At 46.0% G+C, this 18573-nt stretch overlaps 12 protein-coding genes across 14 annotated transcripts; 11 read left to right on the top strand and 1 right to left on the bottom strand.

Moving 5' to 3' along the window:
- Positions 1 to 7: 7 nt before the first annotated feature.
- RB195_022865 (uncharacterized protein) lies at positions 8 to 2116 on the top strand (the record flags this gene model as incomplete). Its single annotated transcript, XM_013448423.2, has 1 exon — positions 8 to 2116. The coding sequence occupies one exon, from the start codon at positions 8 to 10 to the stop codon at positions 2114 to 2116; it is 2109 nt and encodes a 702-aa protein (XP_013303877.2).
- Positions 2117 to 3694: 1578 nt separating this feature from the next.
- Positions 3695 to 4351, top strand: RB195_022864 (uncharacterized protein; the record flags this gene model as incomplete). Its single annotated transcript, XM_013448424.2, has 1 exon — positions 3695 to 4351. The coding sequence occupies one exon, from the start codon at positions 3695 to 3697 to the stop codon at positions 4349 to 4351; it is 657 nt and encodes a 218-aa protein (XP_013303878.2).
- A 38-nt stretch (positions 4352 to 4389) lies between these two features.
- Positions 4390 to 6202, top strand: RB195_022863 (uncharacterized protein; the record flags this gene model as incomplete). Its single annotated transcript, XM_064210104.1, has 2 exons — positions 4390 to 5559; positions 5636 to 6202. The coding sequence occupies 2 exons, from the start codon at positions 4390 to 4392 to the stop codon at positions 6200 to 6202; spliced, it is 1737 nt and encodes a 578-aa protein (XP_064065985.1).
- Positions 6203 to 6247: 45 nt separating this feature from the next.
- On the top strand, positions 6248 to 8176 carry RB195_022861 (uncharacterized protein; the record flags this gene model as incomplete). The annotated part of the gene is made up of 1 exon (XM_013448426.2): positions 6248 to 8176. The coding sequence occupies one exon, from the start codon at positions 6248 to 6250 to the stop codon at positions 8174 to 8176; it is 1929 nt and encodes a 642-aa protein (XP_013303880.2).
- RB195_022862 (uncharacterized protein) lies at positions 6384 to 6614 on the top strand (the record flags this gene model as incomplete). The annotated part of the gene is made up of 1 exon (XM_064210103.1): positions 6384 to 6614. The coding sequence occupies one exon, from the start codon at positions 6384 to 6386 to the stop codon at positions 6612 to 6614; it is 231 nt and encodes a 76-aa protein (XP_064065984.1).
- Positions 8177 to 8335: 159 nt separating the features above from the next.
- On the top strand, positions 8336 to 8779 carry RB195_022860 (uncharacterized protein; the record flags this gene model as incomplete). The annotated part of the gene is made up of 1 exon (XM_013439302.2): positions 8336 to 8779. The coding sequence occupies one exon, from the start codon at positions 8336 to 8338 to the stop codon at positions 8777 to 8779; it is 444 nt and encodes a 147-aa protein (XP_013294756.2).
- Positions 8780 to 9519: 740 nt separating this feature from the next.
- RB195_022859 (uncharacterized protein) lies at positions 9520 to 9915 on the top strand (the record flags this gene model as incomplete). The annotated part of the gene is made up of 1 exon (XM_064210102.1): positions 9520 to 9915. The coding sequence occupies one exon, from the start codon at positions 9520 to 9522 to the stop codon at positions 9913 to 9915; it is 396 nt and encodes a 131-aa protein (XP_064065983.1).
- Positions 9916 to 10008: 93 nt separating this feature from the next.
- RB195_022858 (uncharacterized protein) lies at positions 10009 to 10326 on the top strand (the record flags this gene model as incomplete). The annotated part of the gene is made up of 1 exon (XM_064210101.1): positions 10009 to 10326. The coding sequence occupies one exon, from the start codon at positions 10009 to 10011 to the stop codon at positions 10324 to 10326; it is 318 nt and encodes a 105-aa protein (XP_064065982.1).
- On the top strand, positions 10323 to 15570 carry RB195_022856 (uncharacterized protein; the record flags this gene model as incomplete). 3 transcript variants are annotated; one of them, XM_064210097.1, is made up of 4 exons in its annotated part: positions 10323 to 10816; positions 11211 to 11913; positions 11984 to 13378; positions 14743 to 15570. In XM_064210097.1, 4 exons carry the CDS (start codon positions 10323 to 10325, stop codon positions 15568 to 15570), a joined length of 3420 nt encoding a protein of 1139 aa, XP_064065978.1. The 3 variants fall into 3 exon arrangements, with proteins under 3 accessions (XP_064065978.1, XP_064065981.1, XP_064065979.1); XM_064210098.1 differs by lacking the exons at positions 10323 to 10816; positions 11211 to 11913 and adding an exon at positions 13437 to 13661 and having other exon boundaries at positions 11975 to 13378; XM_064210099.1 differs by lacking the exons at positions 11211 to 11913; positions 11984 to 13378; positions 14743 to 15570 and having other exon boundaries at positions 10335 to 10907.
- RB195_022857 (uncharacterized protein) lies at positions 11263 to 11949 on the top strand (the record flags this gene model as incomplete). Its single annotated transcript, XM_064210100.1, has 1 exon — positions 11263 to 11949. The coding sequence occupies one exon, from the start codon at positions 11263 to 11265 to the stop codon at positions 11947 to 11949; it is 687 nt and encodes a 228-aa protein (XP_064065980.1).
- Positions 15571 to 15737: 167 nt separating the features above from the next.
- Positions 15738 to 15947, top strand: RB195_022855 (uncharacterized protein; the record flags this gene model as incomplete). The annotated part of the gene is made up of 1 exon (XM_064210096.1): positions 15738 to 15947. One exon carries the CDS (start codon positions 15738 to 15740, stop codon positions 15945 to 15947), a length of 210 nt encoding a protein of 69 aa, XP_064065977.1.
- Positions 15948 to 17548: 1601 nt separating this feature from the next.
- Positions 17549 to 18148, bottom strand: RB195_022854 (uncharacterized protein; the record flags this gene model as incomplete). Its single annotated transcript, XM_064210095.1, has 1 exon — positions 17549 to 18148. One exon carries the CDS (start codon positions 18146 to 18148, stop codon positions 17549 to 17551), a length of 600 nt encoding a protein of 199 aa, XP_064065976.1.
- Between the last annotated feature and the right edge of the window lie 425 nt (positions 18149 to 18573).

Raw genomic sequence — 18573 nt, 5'->3', positions numbered from 1 at the left:
AATCGCGATGGACATCCTGAAGGCCCATTTTGACGACAGGGTCTTGATGAAGCATATCCTCTACACGAAGCTCGCACAACTGCCTCCGTGCGATTCAGAGGGACGTAATCTCCAAATATTCTATAACCGCATGTTTTCTCTCGTTAGGCAATTCACAAACGACGAACACGATTCAAGGGAAACGGCATTAGGAGCCATTCTCCTCAACAAACTGCCTGCACGCGTCTGGAGCAAAATATATGACAGAACGTCTAACAGTCACAACCTCTCACCCAGTCAGCTCCTACGAGTCCTTACGGACATAGTGCGCAAGGACACGACCTTTTTCGAAATGGAATATCATTCCCGACAGAACTCTGCTCCACAAAACCAATACCATGGCTTCCATGTGATTTCGAGGACAAGGACCCAACGGACAATGCGAACACCACCTTCAAAGGTCAGATCGAAGACGTGTCCTCTTTGTAAGCGCAATAACCACGCTCCTATCGAATGTGATGTCTTTCCAACTGCCCAACAACGAAATAAGCAAGCACGGGAGCAGCACCTTTGCTACAACTGCTTATCGGAACGACATTCTACTAAGGAGTGCCCTTCGAAACGCTCCTGCAAATTCTGCATGAAACGTCATCACTCATCGCTATGCTTCACACAACGTCAGCTACGACAACAGAATGCGAGAGCAGCACCGACAAAAAACAAAGAGGGACACGCGACCGCGACACAACCTTTTCGGATGCGTCGAAACTTCGTCAATGTCGCAGAAACAAATACAGAAGACTTCATTCCGAAAACTCGTCCGGATGAAAACAATACGACTGCTATGACGTGCACATCTGTGTCTCCAACTGCTCACGGACTCTCTTCCTCACAAGGCATTCTCATGTGCACTATGGTCAAGGTATTCAATCCTTTGGACATGTCAAAAGAAACCACGGCGTTAGCATTTCTAGACTCAGGATCAAGCCACTCTTACATTACCGATGAACTAGCAAAGGTCCTGCATCTCCCAGGCCATACACAAGAAGACATCTCTGTATCGACCTTCGGAACAACAATTCCTCTCCATCTCCAATCCAATAGCCACGTCATTGGCATTTGTACAGAGAATGGACAAAGGCAGCTCGAAGTGAAGTCGCTGCCAACTCTTACAGGAAATTTAAGACATGTCCACCTTCCTGAAGACACGAACAATGGAGAATTCACTGTCTCATCCTGCAAGCCATCTGTGCTAATCGGAAATGACTATTTTTGGGATATGATCCTATCAGAGAACTTCCACTACGAGAAACTTTTAAATGGTTGCCGCTTGCTTCACACCAACCTCGGCAAAGTGACCACCGGTAAATTCTTCAGTCTTAGAGATGCTAATACTTGTACTTATCTTAGCGACGACAACGACATAGCCAATCCCATCCATCATGACGTCTTCTCGCAGCTCGTGAGTAACTTCTGGAAATTGGAATCCGTTGGAATAATGGATGACCCAAGTCAACAGGATAATGATGTATGTCTCCAATTTTTCAACGATAACATCTCATTTGACAGTGAAAGACAACGATACATTGTCAAGTTGCCATTCAAGTCCGATCCTTCTGAACTCTCGGACAACTTCCCTCTAGCTTTCTCAAGACTCTCCAGCCTCGTGAGATCATTGAAGCGGAACCCATCTTACATGAAGACGTACCATAACGTGATTATGGAACAACTTCAAAAAGGAATTATAGAAGAAGTACCTATGGACGAAATGCAGAAGCCTTCCCATTATTTGTCGCATCACGGTGTGATTAAAAAGGAGAATAACAACGTTAAAATGCGATGCGTTTTTGATGGCTCAGCGAAGATGAAAGGCAGCCCAAGCATAAACGAAGTACTGTATCGTGGACCCGTACTTCTGCCTGATCTCGCAGGTATTTTAATTCGTTCACGATTCCATGAAATCTTGGTGACAAGTGACATCGAAAAGGCGTTTTTGATGGTCGGACTTCATCCTGACTGCAGAGACTTCACATGCTTCCTATGGCTGCATGACATTTCAAAACCAGTAACGTCAACTAATCTGAAGACCTACAGGTTCACGTCCTCTTCGGGCTCATCTGCTCACCGTTTCTGCTAGCCGGAACAATCCACCATCATCTTGCAACAGTACTAGGCAACTCCTCTTTCCGAAGACCTACGAAACACATACGTGGATAATGTCTTCCATGGCGTGAAAAGTGTAGACGAGGGAAAAAGGGGAACGGTCAAGAGGTACCCGTATGATGTGCCGCCGCGTATCAAGGAGGCTAATGAGCGTCGTTAATTGCACCGCGCGTCTCCTGATACCGTCATGATCGCTACAGTAGCCTGGTTGCTCCTCTTGTGCTACGTCTTCAAGACGCCCCGCCCACGCCACCCTCCCCACCCACTTCGCCGCGTCTGCCACTCTTACGACGATTTTTTTCCACCGCGCTTACAGCTCTTATGATGCGCTTTTAAAGTCGAACGGAAAGGAAAGTACCTGGTATTAAATCTTGTTTGAAGGTCTACATAAAGTGTGCTTGTAAATTAATATAAAAGAAAGGAGGAATGAAATAGGTTTGTATAAGTGATATGCCATTTACAAATGAAATTTAGAAATGCGAGTGAAAATGAAATTATCCTGTCTCGACTTATTAGGTGGAAAACACTCATCCATTTCTGGGAATGCGAGATATGTTTCAAAAAATGTCTCACTGATCGGTGTTATGCTATCTTTTTTACTTTTTTTCTCTAATGATTTCTTTTTGTTTATCTAGCTGGGTAAAACTGGCATCCAACGATTAACGAGGCGCGAATAATGCCTCGCAGACATACACTGTACCCAAAGGTATATCTCGAAGATACAAAGGTCTCTGTTCGCTATTAATACAGTTAACCTGTCATATTGATTTTATGCAGAGAATAGATAGAAATGGAGCGATAAAACGAAAGAAGTTTGAAGAGCCATACAAAGGTTTGTTATATAAAACTGTATAAGACGTACAAGCAAGTATTGAAATATGTCAAATATTGGCATATTTCAATACTTGCTCTACATAAACATTATATCTATGTAAAATTTTGAAAAGGTAAAATGTAGAAAGGAGTTAAAGAATGTATACAAAGTAATAAGCGCATAATGTTGCTGTTATTATAACTGCCGCAGTTGAAAGTTGAACACGAACTCGTTGAATGGCATCGTGACAAACACATACTTATGCACTGCTAGTTTATATAGAAAACTTAGGGCATGAAATGTGTTAAATTATGAGATGTTTGAAAATATATGCGTGTCATTCTTTTACCTGGAGCATCTTTTTGAAATAATTTTTACCTATTCTTCTCCTTTATTCACAATAATATGCGCTTAGTTTACTATTATGTTTACCGTACATCAGAATTCGCCTCGGCAATTCGTTCTTCAGTCCCCCCTTCAAAATTCGCACTATCCACCGCTTCGTCGCGAACGTCGCGCGCGGCGTTGATTAGAGAGCAATAGGGAGGCGGGGTGTAGGTGATCTCAGGCGGTCGTGGAGAATGTCTAGCTGATGGAGCGGCAGCCGTAATTACGCGGAGGTGCGCGGTGCCGAAGGGAGGACAGGAGCGGTCAGCCAGTTTTCACGGGTACCTCTTGTCCCGCACCCAGGGAAAAATATTCTACACCAGATCAAAAGAACTCTTCAACGAAGCTGGCATGAACTTGAGAGCATATGCAAGTAATTCTCCAGAGCTCAACGAATTCTTCGAAAAGGAAGAAGGTGGGAAAATCCCTCAAATGCAGAAACTGCTTAGAATACTATGGGACACCTCCACCGACGAATTCTTGCTCTCTCTGCCTCAAAAACCACCAGATCATACCAAATGGACCAAAAGGAAAATACTCAAAGAAATTGCCAGCATTTACGACCCACTAGGCTTCTTCTCTCCTTCTACTCTCCTTGGAAAACTTTTTCTCCAGTCGTTATGGAAAAGTAACCTGGGCTGGGACGACACCTTACCAGCTGAAAAGGAAGCTGAGCGGCAACAACTCATCGATCAGTGGACTATACCCGCTCTGAAAATCGATCGAATGATTGTCGAGATGGGAAACGAGAGTACTTCAAAATTCGACCTCCATGTATTTACAGATACATCAGCAACGGCATATTGCGCGGTGGCATATCTGGTCCAAGATCGCCGGAATTCTCCCCACAAAGTGTCACTCATCATGTCGAAATCACGGTTAGCGCCACTTCATCAATCAATAACTATCTCACGTTTGGAACTGTCAGTGCACTATCGGTGCAAAATTGCTCGCATACCTAACGAAACAACTCGACGTCGAGATTCATCAGAAATTCCTATGGACTGACAGTACAGTCGCATTGATGTGGACCGAAAGGCACAGATATGTGCCAGTTTTTGTTCGTAACAGAGCTAGGACTATACGCGAGCTCGCCATTGATCCGATACGTCCCTACAAATCTTAATTTTGCAGATGTCGGCTCTCGAGGTACTACAGTCTCAGAACTGCGTAAGGCCTCCCTGTGGTGGAGCAGCCCACCATTCCTTGCTCAAGACATATCAGTTTGGCCTCGGGAAACTTCAACAGCAACAACAGGAATTGAAGCGAACCCAGAACGAACTAAATCCACTTCAATAATCTCCATCGCAGCAGCACAAGTTCCAAAAGAAGAAGAAGAAGAGAATTTCACACCAATTGTTGATGCCTCCCGATTCAGCACATGGATCGCTTTGCTTAATACGCTAGTATTCGTGCTACGATTCCTCACGATGAAATCAAGAAAAGCTGTTCCACATTTCGGCTCAACTCCTGCTGTTTGGCTCACAAAGGCCGAAGTCATCTTGCTTCGTCTCGCACAGCGCCAATACCCACCCTCGGAGGAACAAAAACGGCAGCTACATCTTTTCCAATGCAAAAAGACATCGCTGTGGAGATCACAAGGTCGGATCGACAATTCGGACTTACCTCAAGACGCAATAACCCCTATATTCTTTTCAAACAAGAGCTGTTTCACTTCCCTTCTCATACTTCACACTCATTCGTGTAACAATCACTGCGGTGTAAACCACACACTCACAGAGCTACGACAACGCCTTTGGATCCCAAAGGGTAGGACGACAGTGAAAAAGGTACTGAACAACGACTGCTTCCACTGCAAACGATTCAAAGCGAAGCCCTTTGCACTGCCACCCTTTGCAACGCATCCAGCAAAGAGAACGACTTCACCTCAATTCCCATTCCAAAATGTGGGCATGGACTTTTTCGGACCTATGCTTTGTCTCAGTAACGACAATGAGACGGAAAAATACTGGATTCTTCTTCTTACATGCTTAAACACTCGAACAATATTCGTCGATGTAATCCAGGATATGACAAGTCATACTGTACTTCATGTTTTGCGACGGTTCATCGCCACCATTGGATGTCCGTCTTGGATACTTTGTGACAATGCGCAATCCTTCAAAACAATAGCAGAGTGCTACTCATCACTCTCAACATTAGAATCGGAAATGGACATCAATGTCCTTGATTACTGCTCAAAACAACGAATTCAAGTGAAATTCATTCCGAGCCTGAGCTCCTGGCAAGGAGGTATTTATGATGGTAGATGTCTTCAAAAACTCGTTCAAGCACTCCATTCGAAATGGTTTACTCGATATCGAGCACATCAAGACGCTAGCAAAAGAAGCGAAAGCAATCGTCAACACACGCCCACTGACCTACGTCACCGATGATCTGGACTATTACCTCTTACGTCCAATCGATTTCCTGCGCCCATACGCCAAACTTGCAGGGCCATATCCTCAAGAAACTGATGACGAATGGACTCCAGTCCCTACCACAACAAAGACGCTCTTAACACAATGGAAAGCAACGTCACAAATGCTTTCTCACTTTTGGAAACGCTGGACCACGGAATACCTCACTTCACTACGTGAACACTATAAAACAGAACATAAAACGCCGAGATCTTATGAAGATGGCTGTCCACAGCTGGGCGACTATGTGCTCATTCACGATCTTGTCTTGAATCGTGGACAGTGGAAAATGGAAGAAATCGTTGGATCTCAAGACGATTTCAGAAGATCCATGGATATACAATTGCCATCCAAAAAAACCATCACGAGACCCAACAACTTGGTCTACAAACTGGAAATATCTCAGGATACCACTCCAGCGCAACGAGAGAAGCGCTGACCAGAACCTCCTCAACCGCCAATAGCTGGTTCCTCGCGTCACCCAATGATCACAAGATCCAAAGCACGACTAATTTCCTCGTCCACCCTCCTATGCCTCACCATCTTGTTCTCGGCTCACGTCATAACTGCGATCAATACACGATGCCCCGAAGAGATAAACATAAACAAAACACTCTTTTATGCGACTACCAGTACCTCGAAAGGAATTGCCATTGCAAGATACGAACACATCGGAAAAGAAGTTATGTGCTGGTTCCCCATTCACTGTCCGTTGGGACACATACGCTTTGAACAATCCACGCTACACACAAGTTCAACACTATGCGGCGAAACGTGTAAATGTCCACAATGGGCAACTTCATGCTCTTTCAGCACAGGATCAAGTACAACAATATCAGGACTGGAAATGATACCTCAAGCTCTCCGCGAATATCGTCCTTCCTATGTGTGCTCCTTCAACTTCTCCTCTGATTGCGATTCTACCAAGAAAATGGAAATCTTCAATCAAATTCAGCTTTTCGAAGACAACATTTTAGTCGTAGAAAAACTCACCCTAAGCATCAAGGACTACCTGGACAAATACGACTTTGTCTGCGTTGACCGCAAAGGATGGAGACGACGTCCAAACAGATACATGACAGGAACATCGCTTTTTTGCGAGAAACACGAATGCCGACAAAATGCATGCCTATTTTGCACATACGACAGCCCCCTCGCGCTTCTAGTCATCGATGAGTCACAAGACGCTACGCTAGGATCAATACCAATCAAAGCATGGGGATCAGTGATGAAAGTTTACTACGAATACCAAGCAATCTCACTTACCTCGAAAACCAACGAAGAAACGAACAGACATGTTCTAGCAGATACAACTTCGCGAAACTTCACTTCTTCAGCACAAGAAGAAACACTTCTTTCGTCAATAGAATGCATTCAAGGTGGACTCTCAATATTAAGTGAAATCACATTTGATGTCCTGGAAGCTTGCATTAGGCAATACTGCGTGTTTGCACAGAAAGTCAGAGATCAACCTATCATCTTTCCAAACTCTGTCATCATGTATGACTACACGGCTTCAATTAAAGCCTGGACGGATGGAAAGCTTGTTCAAGCAACACGACTATCTTGCAAAGCACATCAAATATGTGAAACACTACACTGCATCTTTTGCTGGGAACGAATGTACAATCCCCAATGTTGGACAACTGAGCAGATCATCACCATCATTTGTTTTGCCATCATGATCATCATTTCACTACCATGGCTTTGCTTACTTTGCAAGATCTTCTGTCTCCTCGTACGAGTGACTTGTTTCATCTTTTCTACACTGAACCCCTTCAACCGGCTGACAAGTTCTCTGTGCCGAAAACCACCAAACCCAATGATGTACACCAATCGCCGAAAACGACTTCGCAGTCGGAAATCGTCCAAATTTTGCGTCATGTGCCTGATAGCACTCATCCCACACACTGACGGATGCTCGCAGGTCATCTCAATAAACGCCCACGAAGAAGTATGTACAATCACGGACAATGCCGAAACCTGCACTTATAACGAAGCTACGGTAATCACACTACAACCTCTGCAACAGGAAACTTGCCTTGCAACCAAAGATCGCAGCAACAAACTTGTTGCAGTAATTTCACTCAAAGTGGACAACATCCAATTCCGATGCCAGAAGAATGTAGAATTCTTTACAAGAGATCATAAATTGATCTCAGAATCCATTCATCAGTGCTATCTTGCAGGTAGCTGCGTAGAAAACGCCTGTGAGAACACTTCACCTTCCGATCAACTGAAGGGATTCTCACACACAGCAAACAATAGCCCTGGATGCACCTTTTGTTCCCAGAGTTGCGGATGTATAACTTGCGAGGGATGCTTCTTCTGCCAGCCAAGCTGTCTCTTCTATCGCATCTACGCATTACCGACTAGCCATACTAACTATACCGTTTTCAACTGCCCAAGCTGAGAAACAATAGTGAATGCCGAAGTAACAATTCGCCAAGAAGACTCCACAATAACCAACACACTCCAGCTTTACCCAGGACAAACTACCACGTGGAATAACCTGAGATTCAGCCTCATCGGTACCATCGTCCCACAACTACCGATTTTGTCATCGACGTTTATGGAAACCGATATGGGCATTTCCATAATCAAGCCTGCTCACAAAGGACAACTTGCAACGCACAGCGCAAGTCAACTCCAATGTTCAACCAAGCAGTATGCCGAACAATTCAAGTGCATTTTCGCAAATAAAGCCTGTACATGCACCCACGGTCTCCGAGAAGCCTCCTGCTTGTGCAGCCCTGGCTACATGGAAGAACTCATGAAAGCCTCGCCTTTACCACTAGTTTCAAAGAGTTTCATTATCCTCTCACGCAATAAGCAAGTATACGCCAAGCCAAACATTGGATCCACTTTACAGTTACATCTGGTGGCAGAAAACATGAAAATCACCACTCATCTGTCCAACACCATCTGCAAAATAGAAACCAGCGACATCATCGGATGCTACGATTGCGTCACAGGCGCCGAGGAATCACTCTACTGTCGAAGCAGTGAAGGATAGACAATTGCAAATATAGAATGTCCGACGGAAAATCAAGTAGTACTATGCACAGCCAATGGCCACCTAAACAAGCTCGTCTTCCACTTCGCGACCTCCATAATTTCAACAGAATGCATCGCGTCTTGCCCCGGAGGGACTGTGAGGTTCACAGTCAAAGGCACAATTCAATTTGTCAACGATAATCTCCTTGAAGGCGACACAAAGTCGGAGACCATCACACGGAACACTCCAAAAGATATATCGTTCTTGGGTGATCTACCTGATTTGGTGATAGATGTGTTGAGTAAAATTCCCGATTTCTTCTTTAATACTGTCCTCTTTAGAATTGTACTTCTAATTACTGCTATCTTTCTCATTGCTCTATGTATTTGTCGTGGTATGTGTTGTCTTTTCTCTAAACCTTCCCACTCTAAGAAACTTCTTTGACACCCTTTCGCCGTGGGAGTTTCTGTACCATTATAGAAGTTCAACAAATCGCATATTCGCATTCCTCTAAACTTTCGTGCTTTTCTCGCCTAGTCATTTGACAATATTCTGCCTTCCTCCGCCAATAACGCTTATTCATTGTCAATATGAACTTGTAAACTTAAATTCCATTCAGCCGAATCATATGGACGATTCTTAGAGAGCATGGTAAAAATGGAGAGTTTGTCAATGTTAATTCCCATATAAGCACCCAGCAAATACTTTCTTTGCTTCCGTAGCCTATGTATCAATAAAGGATTTCTACGCCAGAGCCCATGTCATCTACGTCCTCGGGATCGAAACAACCCAGTCCAATAAACCGTCTTCACAACTCTAGCAAGGACTCAACAAGTGGCGATCAAGGATTCCGAAGAAAGAAGACCAAGCAGAAGGGCGGTGAAGGATTCAGAAGAAAGAAGGCCGAGCAGGAGGCGATCGAGGATTCAGAAGAAAGAAGACCAAACAGAAGGCCGGTGAAGGATTCAGAAGAGAGAAGATCGACCAGAAGCCGATCGAGGATCCAGAAGAAAGAAGACGGAGCAGAAGCAGCGCAAACGAGTCCAACACGACCCCCCAAGATGCCGCGAGGAGCCGAAGGTAAGGCTTCGGAGTCACAACTCGAGAACTTTCTTGCAGCAATGGTTGAACAAATGCGGATTCAACATGAATAAATGAAAATGCTGCTCACCGCCTTGGCATCCACGCAGAGAACCACCGTCCAGGACGTCAGCAAGGATCAATACGATGTGAGTAAGGATGTGCAAATGTTCGTGTCCGACGAAGAGGTGGGTCACACTTTCGCCTATTGGTACAAGAGGTACGGACCGGTCATCAGGGATTCGGTCTTGCTGGATAGCGAGAAGCGCGATTTGATCCTCATAAAGCTGGACGAGGATGCATATCGCAAATATGCGGATGACATACTGCCGAAACAACCGCACGAGATCGATTTCGAGACGACGGTCGCGAAGCTGGAGAAGCTTTTCGCGTCAAAGAAGACGCTGATTCGACGACGGTACGAGTGTCTCAAGATAAACTGCCCGCCGCTGACGGCCAGTTGTGTACCAACTACGCGAACATGATCAAGCGGATGGACGAAGAAGCTCGACTGAAGGAGCTGGACTACACAGCACTGAAGACGCTACAGTTCGTAGCAGGACTTCAGGATCCGTCGCTTTGTGAAGTTCGTCTCAGAATGCTCCGTCGACTGGATACACACACAGAAGAATCGCCGTTGACGATAGAACACCTCGTTGCTGAATGTGAGAACTTCACCGCATTGAAGATGGACAACACAGACATGGAAGGAAGTCATGATATCCATGTCGTGCAGAAAAAGAATGTGAAGTGCTTCAATTGTGGAAGACCGCACTACAGAAGCACATGTCCGCTTCTCTCCTCCAGCACTGGACAGAAGATGGGACAGAAACCAAGAAGACGATCCAACCGTCGCAGGAAAGGCCAGTGTAAGAACGTTGTCACCTTCGCCGCTGAGAACGCTCGAACCTACCTCGATGTCAATATCAGGGGACGTTCTCTACGCTTCCAGCTCGACACAGGCGCAGATATCACGTTGGTATCACGTCGAACGTGGAAAAAGCTCGGATCTCCACCCTTGGACCCTGTATCATGCCAGCCAAAGCGGCAGATGGATCACCGATGAAGATTGATGGAAGATTCTCCACAGGCTTCTTTGTCAGAGACCGGACAACAGGGAAGAAAATCCTAGGTAATGGAACTTGTTACGTCACCGAAGGCACGAATCTGCTAGGACTGGAGTGGTGTATTCAACTTCCAGCGTACAAGGAGTTGAAAGACAAATACTACTGCTGAATGGTGACTAAAGAAGAAGCAAACCGAGAGGAAATCGTCGTAGACTTGAATACTTGAACTGACTTGAATACGCAGAAGTGTTCAAATGCGGACTTGACAGATGCGTCAAGACTAAGACGAAGTTGTTGTTAAGGGACAACGCAGTACCTGTTTTCAAGGAGAAGCGACCAGTACCCTATGCCTCCATGCCGGATTTGGATGCTGAAATTGATCGGCTGGTGGCCGAACAAGTGATATCCCCAGTAGAGCACTCAGAGTGGGCCACGCCTATGGTTGTAGTCAAGAAGAAAAGTGGGCAAATCCGCTTGTGCGGAGACTTCTCGACAGGATTGAACGATGCGCTGCAGTTGCACCAACACCCGTTGCCCACGGCGAAGGACGTGTTTACGAAGCTGAATGGAGGACGGCTTGTCACGCAAATCGATTTTGCAGAAGCATATCTGCAGGTGGAAGTTGAAGAAGAATCGAAGGAAATGCTGACGATTAATACGCAAAGAGGACTGTACCGCTACAATCGTCTACCCTTCGGCGTGAAGTCAGCACCTGGCATATTCCAGCAGATCATGGATTCAATGATATGTGGACTGGAAGGCGTTGCTGCCTATCTGGATGACGTGATAGTCACAGGCCGCACACAACAGGAGCATCGCCATAACTTGGAAGCGCTATTCGGAAGGATCCAGGAATACGGCTTACGCGTCCGATTGGAAAAGTGTAACTTTTTGATGCCTCAGATCCGTTATCTCGGATGCATCATAGATAAGGACGGACGCCATCCTGACCTAGAAAAGATTGAGGTCATCCGCCAGATGCCAGTACCCCAGAACGTGGCAGAGGTTCGCTCGTTCTTTGGTATGATCGTTCTTTGGTAACTACTATGGATCGTTCGTCGCGGAGATGCGCCAGTTACGCGCACCGCTGGATGCTTTGTTGAAGAAGAACGTTCCGTTCAAATGGAATGAGGAATGTGAAGCAGCCTTCAATCGCGCCAAGGAAGTGCTTGCTTCAGACCTGCTCCTGACGCATTTTGATTCTAGTCTGGATATAATTGTAGCGGCCGATGCATCAGACCATGGAATTGGAGCAGTGATTCTGCACAGGATGCCGGATGGGACCGAGAAGGCAATATGGCATGCAAGCCGAAGTCTCACCGCTGCAGAAAGGAACTACGGTCAGATCGAGAAAGAGGGACTCGCCTTGATATTCGCTGTTCGGAAGTTCCACCGTTACATATATGGACGTCGATTCAAGCTCATCACAGATCATAAGCCGTTGCTACACATTTTCGGACCAAAGAAAATGGTGCCCGTATACACGGCAAATCGACTGCAACGTTGGAAGTTGATACTTCTCGGACATGAATTTGATATCGAATATCAGAAGACGACAGAGTTTGGACAAGCTGACGTCTTGTCACGCCTGATCCCTCCAAGACCGGCTCAGACAGAAGATGTTGTGATAGACAGAATTGAACAAGACATTCTTGCTGTTCAGAGTACTCACCTGAAAGCACTGCCCGTGACCAGGAAAACTATTGAAGAAGAGTCAAGGAAGGATGAAAGGGTATCACAGGTCATATGGATGCTGCAGACAGGAACATGGCCAAGGAAGCCTAAAGAACAAATCAACAGCTTGAAGGCTCTGAGCCACGAATTGTCAGTGCAGAACGGATGCCTGTATTTTGGCCACAGAATCGTCGTGCCTGCCTCACTTCAAGAAGCAGTTTTGAAGCAACTGCAAGAAGGACATCAAGGAATGACAAGAATGAAGATGCTCGCCCGAGGATATTTGTACTGGACGAACATCAACAGGGACATCGAAGAAGCTGTACGCCACTTCCGCAACTGTCAAGAAGCTGCGAAGATGCCAAAGAAGACAGTTCTCAATTCTTGGACCTATACGGGACCACTGAATGGTAGGATGTACCTTGTGGTAGTTGATGCGTATTCGAAGTGGCCAGAAGTCTTTGAGATGTCGTCGTCGTCAACCACTGCAATGTTGAGAGAACTCAGAATGCTGTTCGCACGATTCGGAAATCCCAGGATGATCGTGTCAGACAACGGTACGCAGTTTACAGCGAAGGAGTTCCAGGAATTCTGCGACATGCAAGGAATTGAGCACGTTTGCTCGCCGCCGTTCCATCAACAGTCAAACGGTCAAGTAGAACTCTTTGTGGATACCTTAAAAAGAACCCTTCAGAAGATTAAGGAGCGAGGGACGTCGGAGAAACTTGCGGAATTTTTGCAGCGCTGTAGAAGAACACCATGTGCATCAACGCCAGGACATGTTTCTCCAGCAGAGGTGTTCCTAGGGCGCCAGTTGAAGACGTCGTTGACGGTGCTGAAGGAATCGGCTAAAGAAGAAGGAAATTGAAGAACAGTTCAATCATCATCATGGAGCACAGAAGAGATCGTACCACCAGGAAGAACTCGTGTGGGTGCGTGACTACCGCCCGGGACATGAGAAATGGACCCCTGCTCGTGTGAAGAATCGCTATGGAGGAGCAGTGTACGACGTGCTAACGGAAGATGATGATTTGTGGAAAAGACACGCTAACCAGATGCATGGAGAAAAGCATCGGAGAGTTAGCTGTATGTAATTACCATGTGTTGAGAGATTCTTATTCACCAGCTCAATGTACGTAGCATTGTTTGGCACAGTTGCCCGATATTGGTTTAGTTTTGGGTAAGTGCCCGGTCCAATAAACCGTCTTCACAAACCAAGCAAGGACATAACAGGTGGTGAAAGAGGACCTCAGGACACTAGGTTGGATAGGCAGGAAGTAAGGTTTCGCATGATATGGAACAGCGACGAATGGATTGATCTATCTGCAGCCCGTTGAAATTTTGTTGTTGAAATTGGAAAAGGTTGGGCAGAACCGCGTTCAGGGACGATTCTGGACCAAGGCGACACACGCACGACCTGTCATGGAGACTGTGTACTTACAACGCTAGAACAGTGTCCACAGACGCTGACCTACATGCCCCTCTCGGAGCTGCAGAGCGTATCAAATTTCACGCGATACTCTGCAGGAGGCCAAGTGCAGAAGGAGCGACGTACAGATACAGATACAGACAGATAAATGGCGGTACACTCGTCATTCGTGGAGAGAAGATTCGTCGCAAAATGTAGGCGGTGTTGGTTTTGTTGTGTACCGATCTCTCGTCCAGCTTGTCGATTCTCACGAGATCCTGTCACCTCGTCTGGCCATTCTTCGCCTCCGCTCTCTGCGCTAAAAACCCATCAGTATCTTCAACTGCTACTCACCATTATCAGCAGCTGATGAATCCGAATTGGACGCGTTTTACGAGGAGCTGGAGGAAGTAATCCGCAATGAGAAGTCGTTCTACAAATTCGTTGTCGGAGACTTCAACGCAAAACTAGGAAGGGCCACGGAAGAGGAATACAGGATTCGAAGATTTCGACTGAATGACCGGAATGAAAACGGCAATCGTCTCTCTGGGCTGTTGTCTCGCCTCTTTCATGGGAACTTCTCATGAAGAAAGATCATCGTCGGTGGACATGGGAATCGCCCAATGACGCGACTCGTGCGGAGATCGATCACATACTCCCAGCCGGAGATGGTGTCTACTTGACGTCTCAGTAGTACCATCCTTTTGTAGTGGTTCTGATCACTGTCTCCTTCGTGCAAAAATACGATTTAGCCACACAATGGAAGAGAACATCTGCTATCGGCAACGAAAGAGGAAAGAGTCGTCTACGACGATTGCGTACTCGAGGACTTTTTGTCCCAAGGTGACTGCTACATCGAGGAGTACCCAAACGTGGACTACGAGATGCTGCTCAGAGCATTACGAACCTGTGCTGAGCGTGCCTCGAAGCAGCGCACGACAAACTTGGATCGAATTTCGAAGACCACCAAGGAATTGTTGGAAAGAAGAAGGACTTTGAGGCTTCATCCGAATGCATCGCACATTGAGTGGTTAGTAGCAAACACTAGCTGCAGAAAAGCGCTGCAGGAGGATCTTTTGAAATACAGGCAGAAGAAGATTCTGGAAGCAGCACAAAGAAGAACGAGTCTAAAGAAGTGCCGCAGGGATCTCCGCGAATATAATATTCCGCTAGCAGCCTTGCTGAGCGAAGACGGGACTCGCACGTCTTCTCGTCGTGAGATGGAAATCATTACGGAGTGGTTCTACTCAAACCTTTTTCGTTCATCAACTCCTGTGTCAAGCCCGATCATCCCCATTGGTGAAGCCCCACCACGGATTCTCCCTTCGGAAGTACGAGTCGGTACCAAGAGCATGAAACCTGGCACAGCTTCCGGGCCTAATTTTATATCAGCAGACTCTCTTCGGGCTGGTGGCCATCCACTTCATGTAATCTTAGCAGCGCACATGACATCCTACATCGTACATGGAAAGAAAAGACTCCAAACCAGTGGAAGACCTCGTGAACCGTTTTTATCGTTTTTATCTATAAGAAAAGTGACCGAGAGGACCTTCGGAACTACCGTCCGATATGCTTGCTGAGTGTGTTATACAAAGTCTTCACCAAGATCATCCTCACGCGCATATCCCTGATGAAATCACTTTCTTGAGAAGAAAGGGGCAAGTATGTTGATTGAAGATTTTTCTCCACCCTTCGTTTTGTGGACGATATCGTTCTCTTTTTGAGAAGTACCAATGAGGCAGAAAAGATGCTCAACGAATTGAACGAAGCAGAGAAGAAAATAGGACTGCGAATAAAGAGAAAGAAGGCACAGATCAAGAAGAACGCCTACTGCGAAGACAGAGAAGTAGAACTCGAAGGTTCCCAAATCGTGGAAACTTCGTCGTACGTATACCTCGGGCGTTCCATGGAAAACGACTTGAAGGAAGAACTGAATAGAAGAATGAGAGCAGCATGAGCAGCATTCGTAGCCGTCAGGGAAGCTACGGACCAACTGAGGGACCAAGATCTTCGTGCCCATCTGTTCGACTCGACAGTTCTTTCAACTTTCACGTTCTCGTCGCCGCTGCATAACAGAGCGAAATGAATATGGTGTCAACTTTCACTCCTATGTTAACCCATTCCAATCCTCTCATCGCGTTCTCGAGAGTGGCCCTGAATACTCTGTGTGAAATTGTGTCACCCTCTCTGTTCACCTCGATTATGACATAATTGTAGAATGGGGAAATTTTGGTCGTGAAGTTGCTATACAACTCACGAAGTACCTTTATGTATGGGGTAGTAGTTGGTTGCCCAAGGCCTCCATGACCGCTTCGGTCTCAAGGCTTTCTTTAAATAGGTGAAAGTGAAACGCAGCGGCATTTTGTACTCTCGCGATACTTCTATAAGTTTTGAAACCGTGTGTATGTGGTCAATCGTACTGAACCCTTTTCGAAACCCAGCTTGCTCGCATGTCCTTCATCTAATGTTCTTTCTATCCTGTTCAAGATTACTCTTGTGAAAAGCTTGTATATGACAGACAGTAAGCTGATTGGACGATAGTTGCCGATGGTCTGTGGGTCTCCCTTCTTATACATGATGTAATATATAGTAAATCACGAGCCGTTTAAAAGCCAAAACTCACCTAAACTAGATACCTGAGTACTTCTTACACACTGCATAGGAACCTTGCATTCCGATAGATAACGAGTGAAGAGCCTCACCACTGTGTTGATGAGGACTGGCGATAGGTACTTCAGATGTTCAGGCTTGATTCTGTCAAGACCGGGTGAAGTACGATTCTTCACCGACGTGATGATATGTCGGACTTCAGAAGGCAGGACCTTTAGAATGACATGCCCGTCTTCCCTCATATGGTGAGGAGGCAAATGGACAGAGCTGTCGAAGAGATCAGAGTAGAAGTTGTAAATGACCCTATCCATCCCCCTCTCAATGCTGTAGTTGTTGCATCTGGGGTCCGGAGAGCAGCCTTTGTTGTTTTACGATTGGCAGAGTTCCGACGGGCATAACGAATGCTCTGTCCTGCCTCTGCAGCTTCAGCCAACACTCGTGCTCTTCTCTCTTTCAGGTCTTTATCGTCTCTCTGCAAAGCCTTGGACGAGAGTTCTTGTTGGTTCGTAGAGCTCCACGCTGACATATCAGCTCAACATTTTCAACAGGCAGGCGTCTCTTGGTGGTTTTGAAATTCCTCCTTTTCCTCGTACAGTCGTAAAGATGTTCTACAAGCCGTTAATATTCTTCGTCGATGTTGTCCATGACAGTACGAAGCCGACAAGCGAAGCGGAGGACTTCCGATGATAGTTCTGGGAGTTCACTTAGTGAACTTCGCGGTTTTTTCTCCCTCTCCCTGTGAAAAAGAAAATCTTCCTCGAACGTTTACGGATGTGAAGATGTGGCTCAACACCAGCTTTGACAATCTTCGTCGTTTACGCTCCAACATCAAGCTGCGAAGAAGAAGAAGTTGAAGCTTTCTTTATGGACCGAGAGAATTGCTACGGAGAAAATCAAGAAGGCGATGGTCCGATCCCGCATAAAACTTTGGTACAACAGAGACATCCGTCAGGCAGAACCTTTTACTGACAATGATATAGTCAATTTCATTACTGTACCTTCCACCGGGTGACCCCCACGTCCAGCGTAGAGAAGAGGGTTTCTGGAATTGCGAGTTCCCATGGAAGTCTTAGTCGTCATGATGAACTCGGGAAGCCTCCCTCCCTTCTCATTCCATTGAAAGCCGTGGTTCCCAATGTGACGTTTTCCAGGCGTTCTTCTGGGGCCAATTTTGGCATTGAAATCACCAATTATGACCTTGTAGAAAGCATGATTTTCTCCGTAGCACTTCTCCAGGTCCATATAGAAAGCTTCAATTTCTTCTTCTTCGCAGCTTGATGTTGGAACGTAAACGACGAAGATTATCAAAGCTGGTGTTGAACCACATCTTCTCATCCGTAAACGTCTGATTTGGGTTGTAAATTGTTCGAAAGAGTCGATTTTTACTGCCATATTCGTGTTGTCAAGGACACCAACTCCACCGACTCCTCTAGTGTCGCATGTTCCTAAGAACAATTCTTTTCCAGTGACATATACGGCGTTCAGTGGATGGTGTCGCCTCGTCTCGGTCAATCCGATGACGTCGTACTTAAATTTTCTGGCTTGCATAATCAGATATTCAATGGCTGCTTCCGAAGCTATGCGTTCGGGCGTTATAAGTACAGATCGTCATTCTAGTCCTTTTCCGTTTCGGTAGTCTATATGACTCCTGCAACCCCGTCTTTTCTGGCGCTACCGTGCCAGGCTTTCCTCCGGAATAAGGAGATTTTTTTTCTATTAATGTGCTTTAAATGAAAATTTAAAACCAATGGGCAGGTTGCAAGCCTCTAGTTCAATGAGTTTTGAGAGAGTGTTGCGCTCTCCCGCAGTGGACAGGTGGAGCTTATTTGTCGGAGGCGGCTCCAAAGCACCTCCTTTGCACTTCCCAGTCACTTGATTGCAGGCTTTTGGCCGGACTGACGTGCGGGACACAAGGATGTCATAAGTCAGTCCTGACTTAGCAGAAACAGGGAGTCCATCCTCTTTATCCACCT

This window comes from Necator americanus, chromosome X (assembly GCF_031761385.1).
Source record: "Necator americanus strain Aroian chromosome X, whole genome shotgun sequence".
Taxonomy (NCBI): domain Eukaryota; kingdom Metazoa; phylum Nematoda; class Chromadorea; order Rhabditida; family Ancylostomatidae; genus Necator; species Necator americanus.
This window is presented reverse-complemented; position numbering and strand designations above follow the sequence as displayed.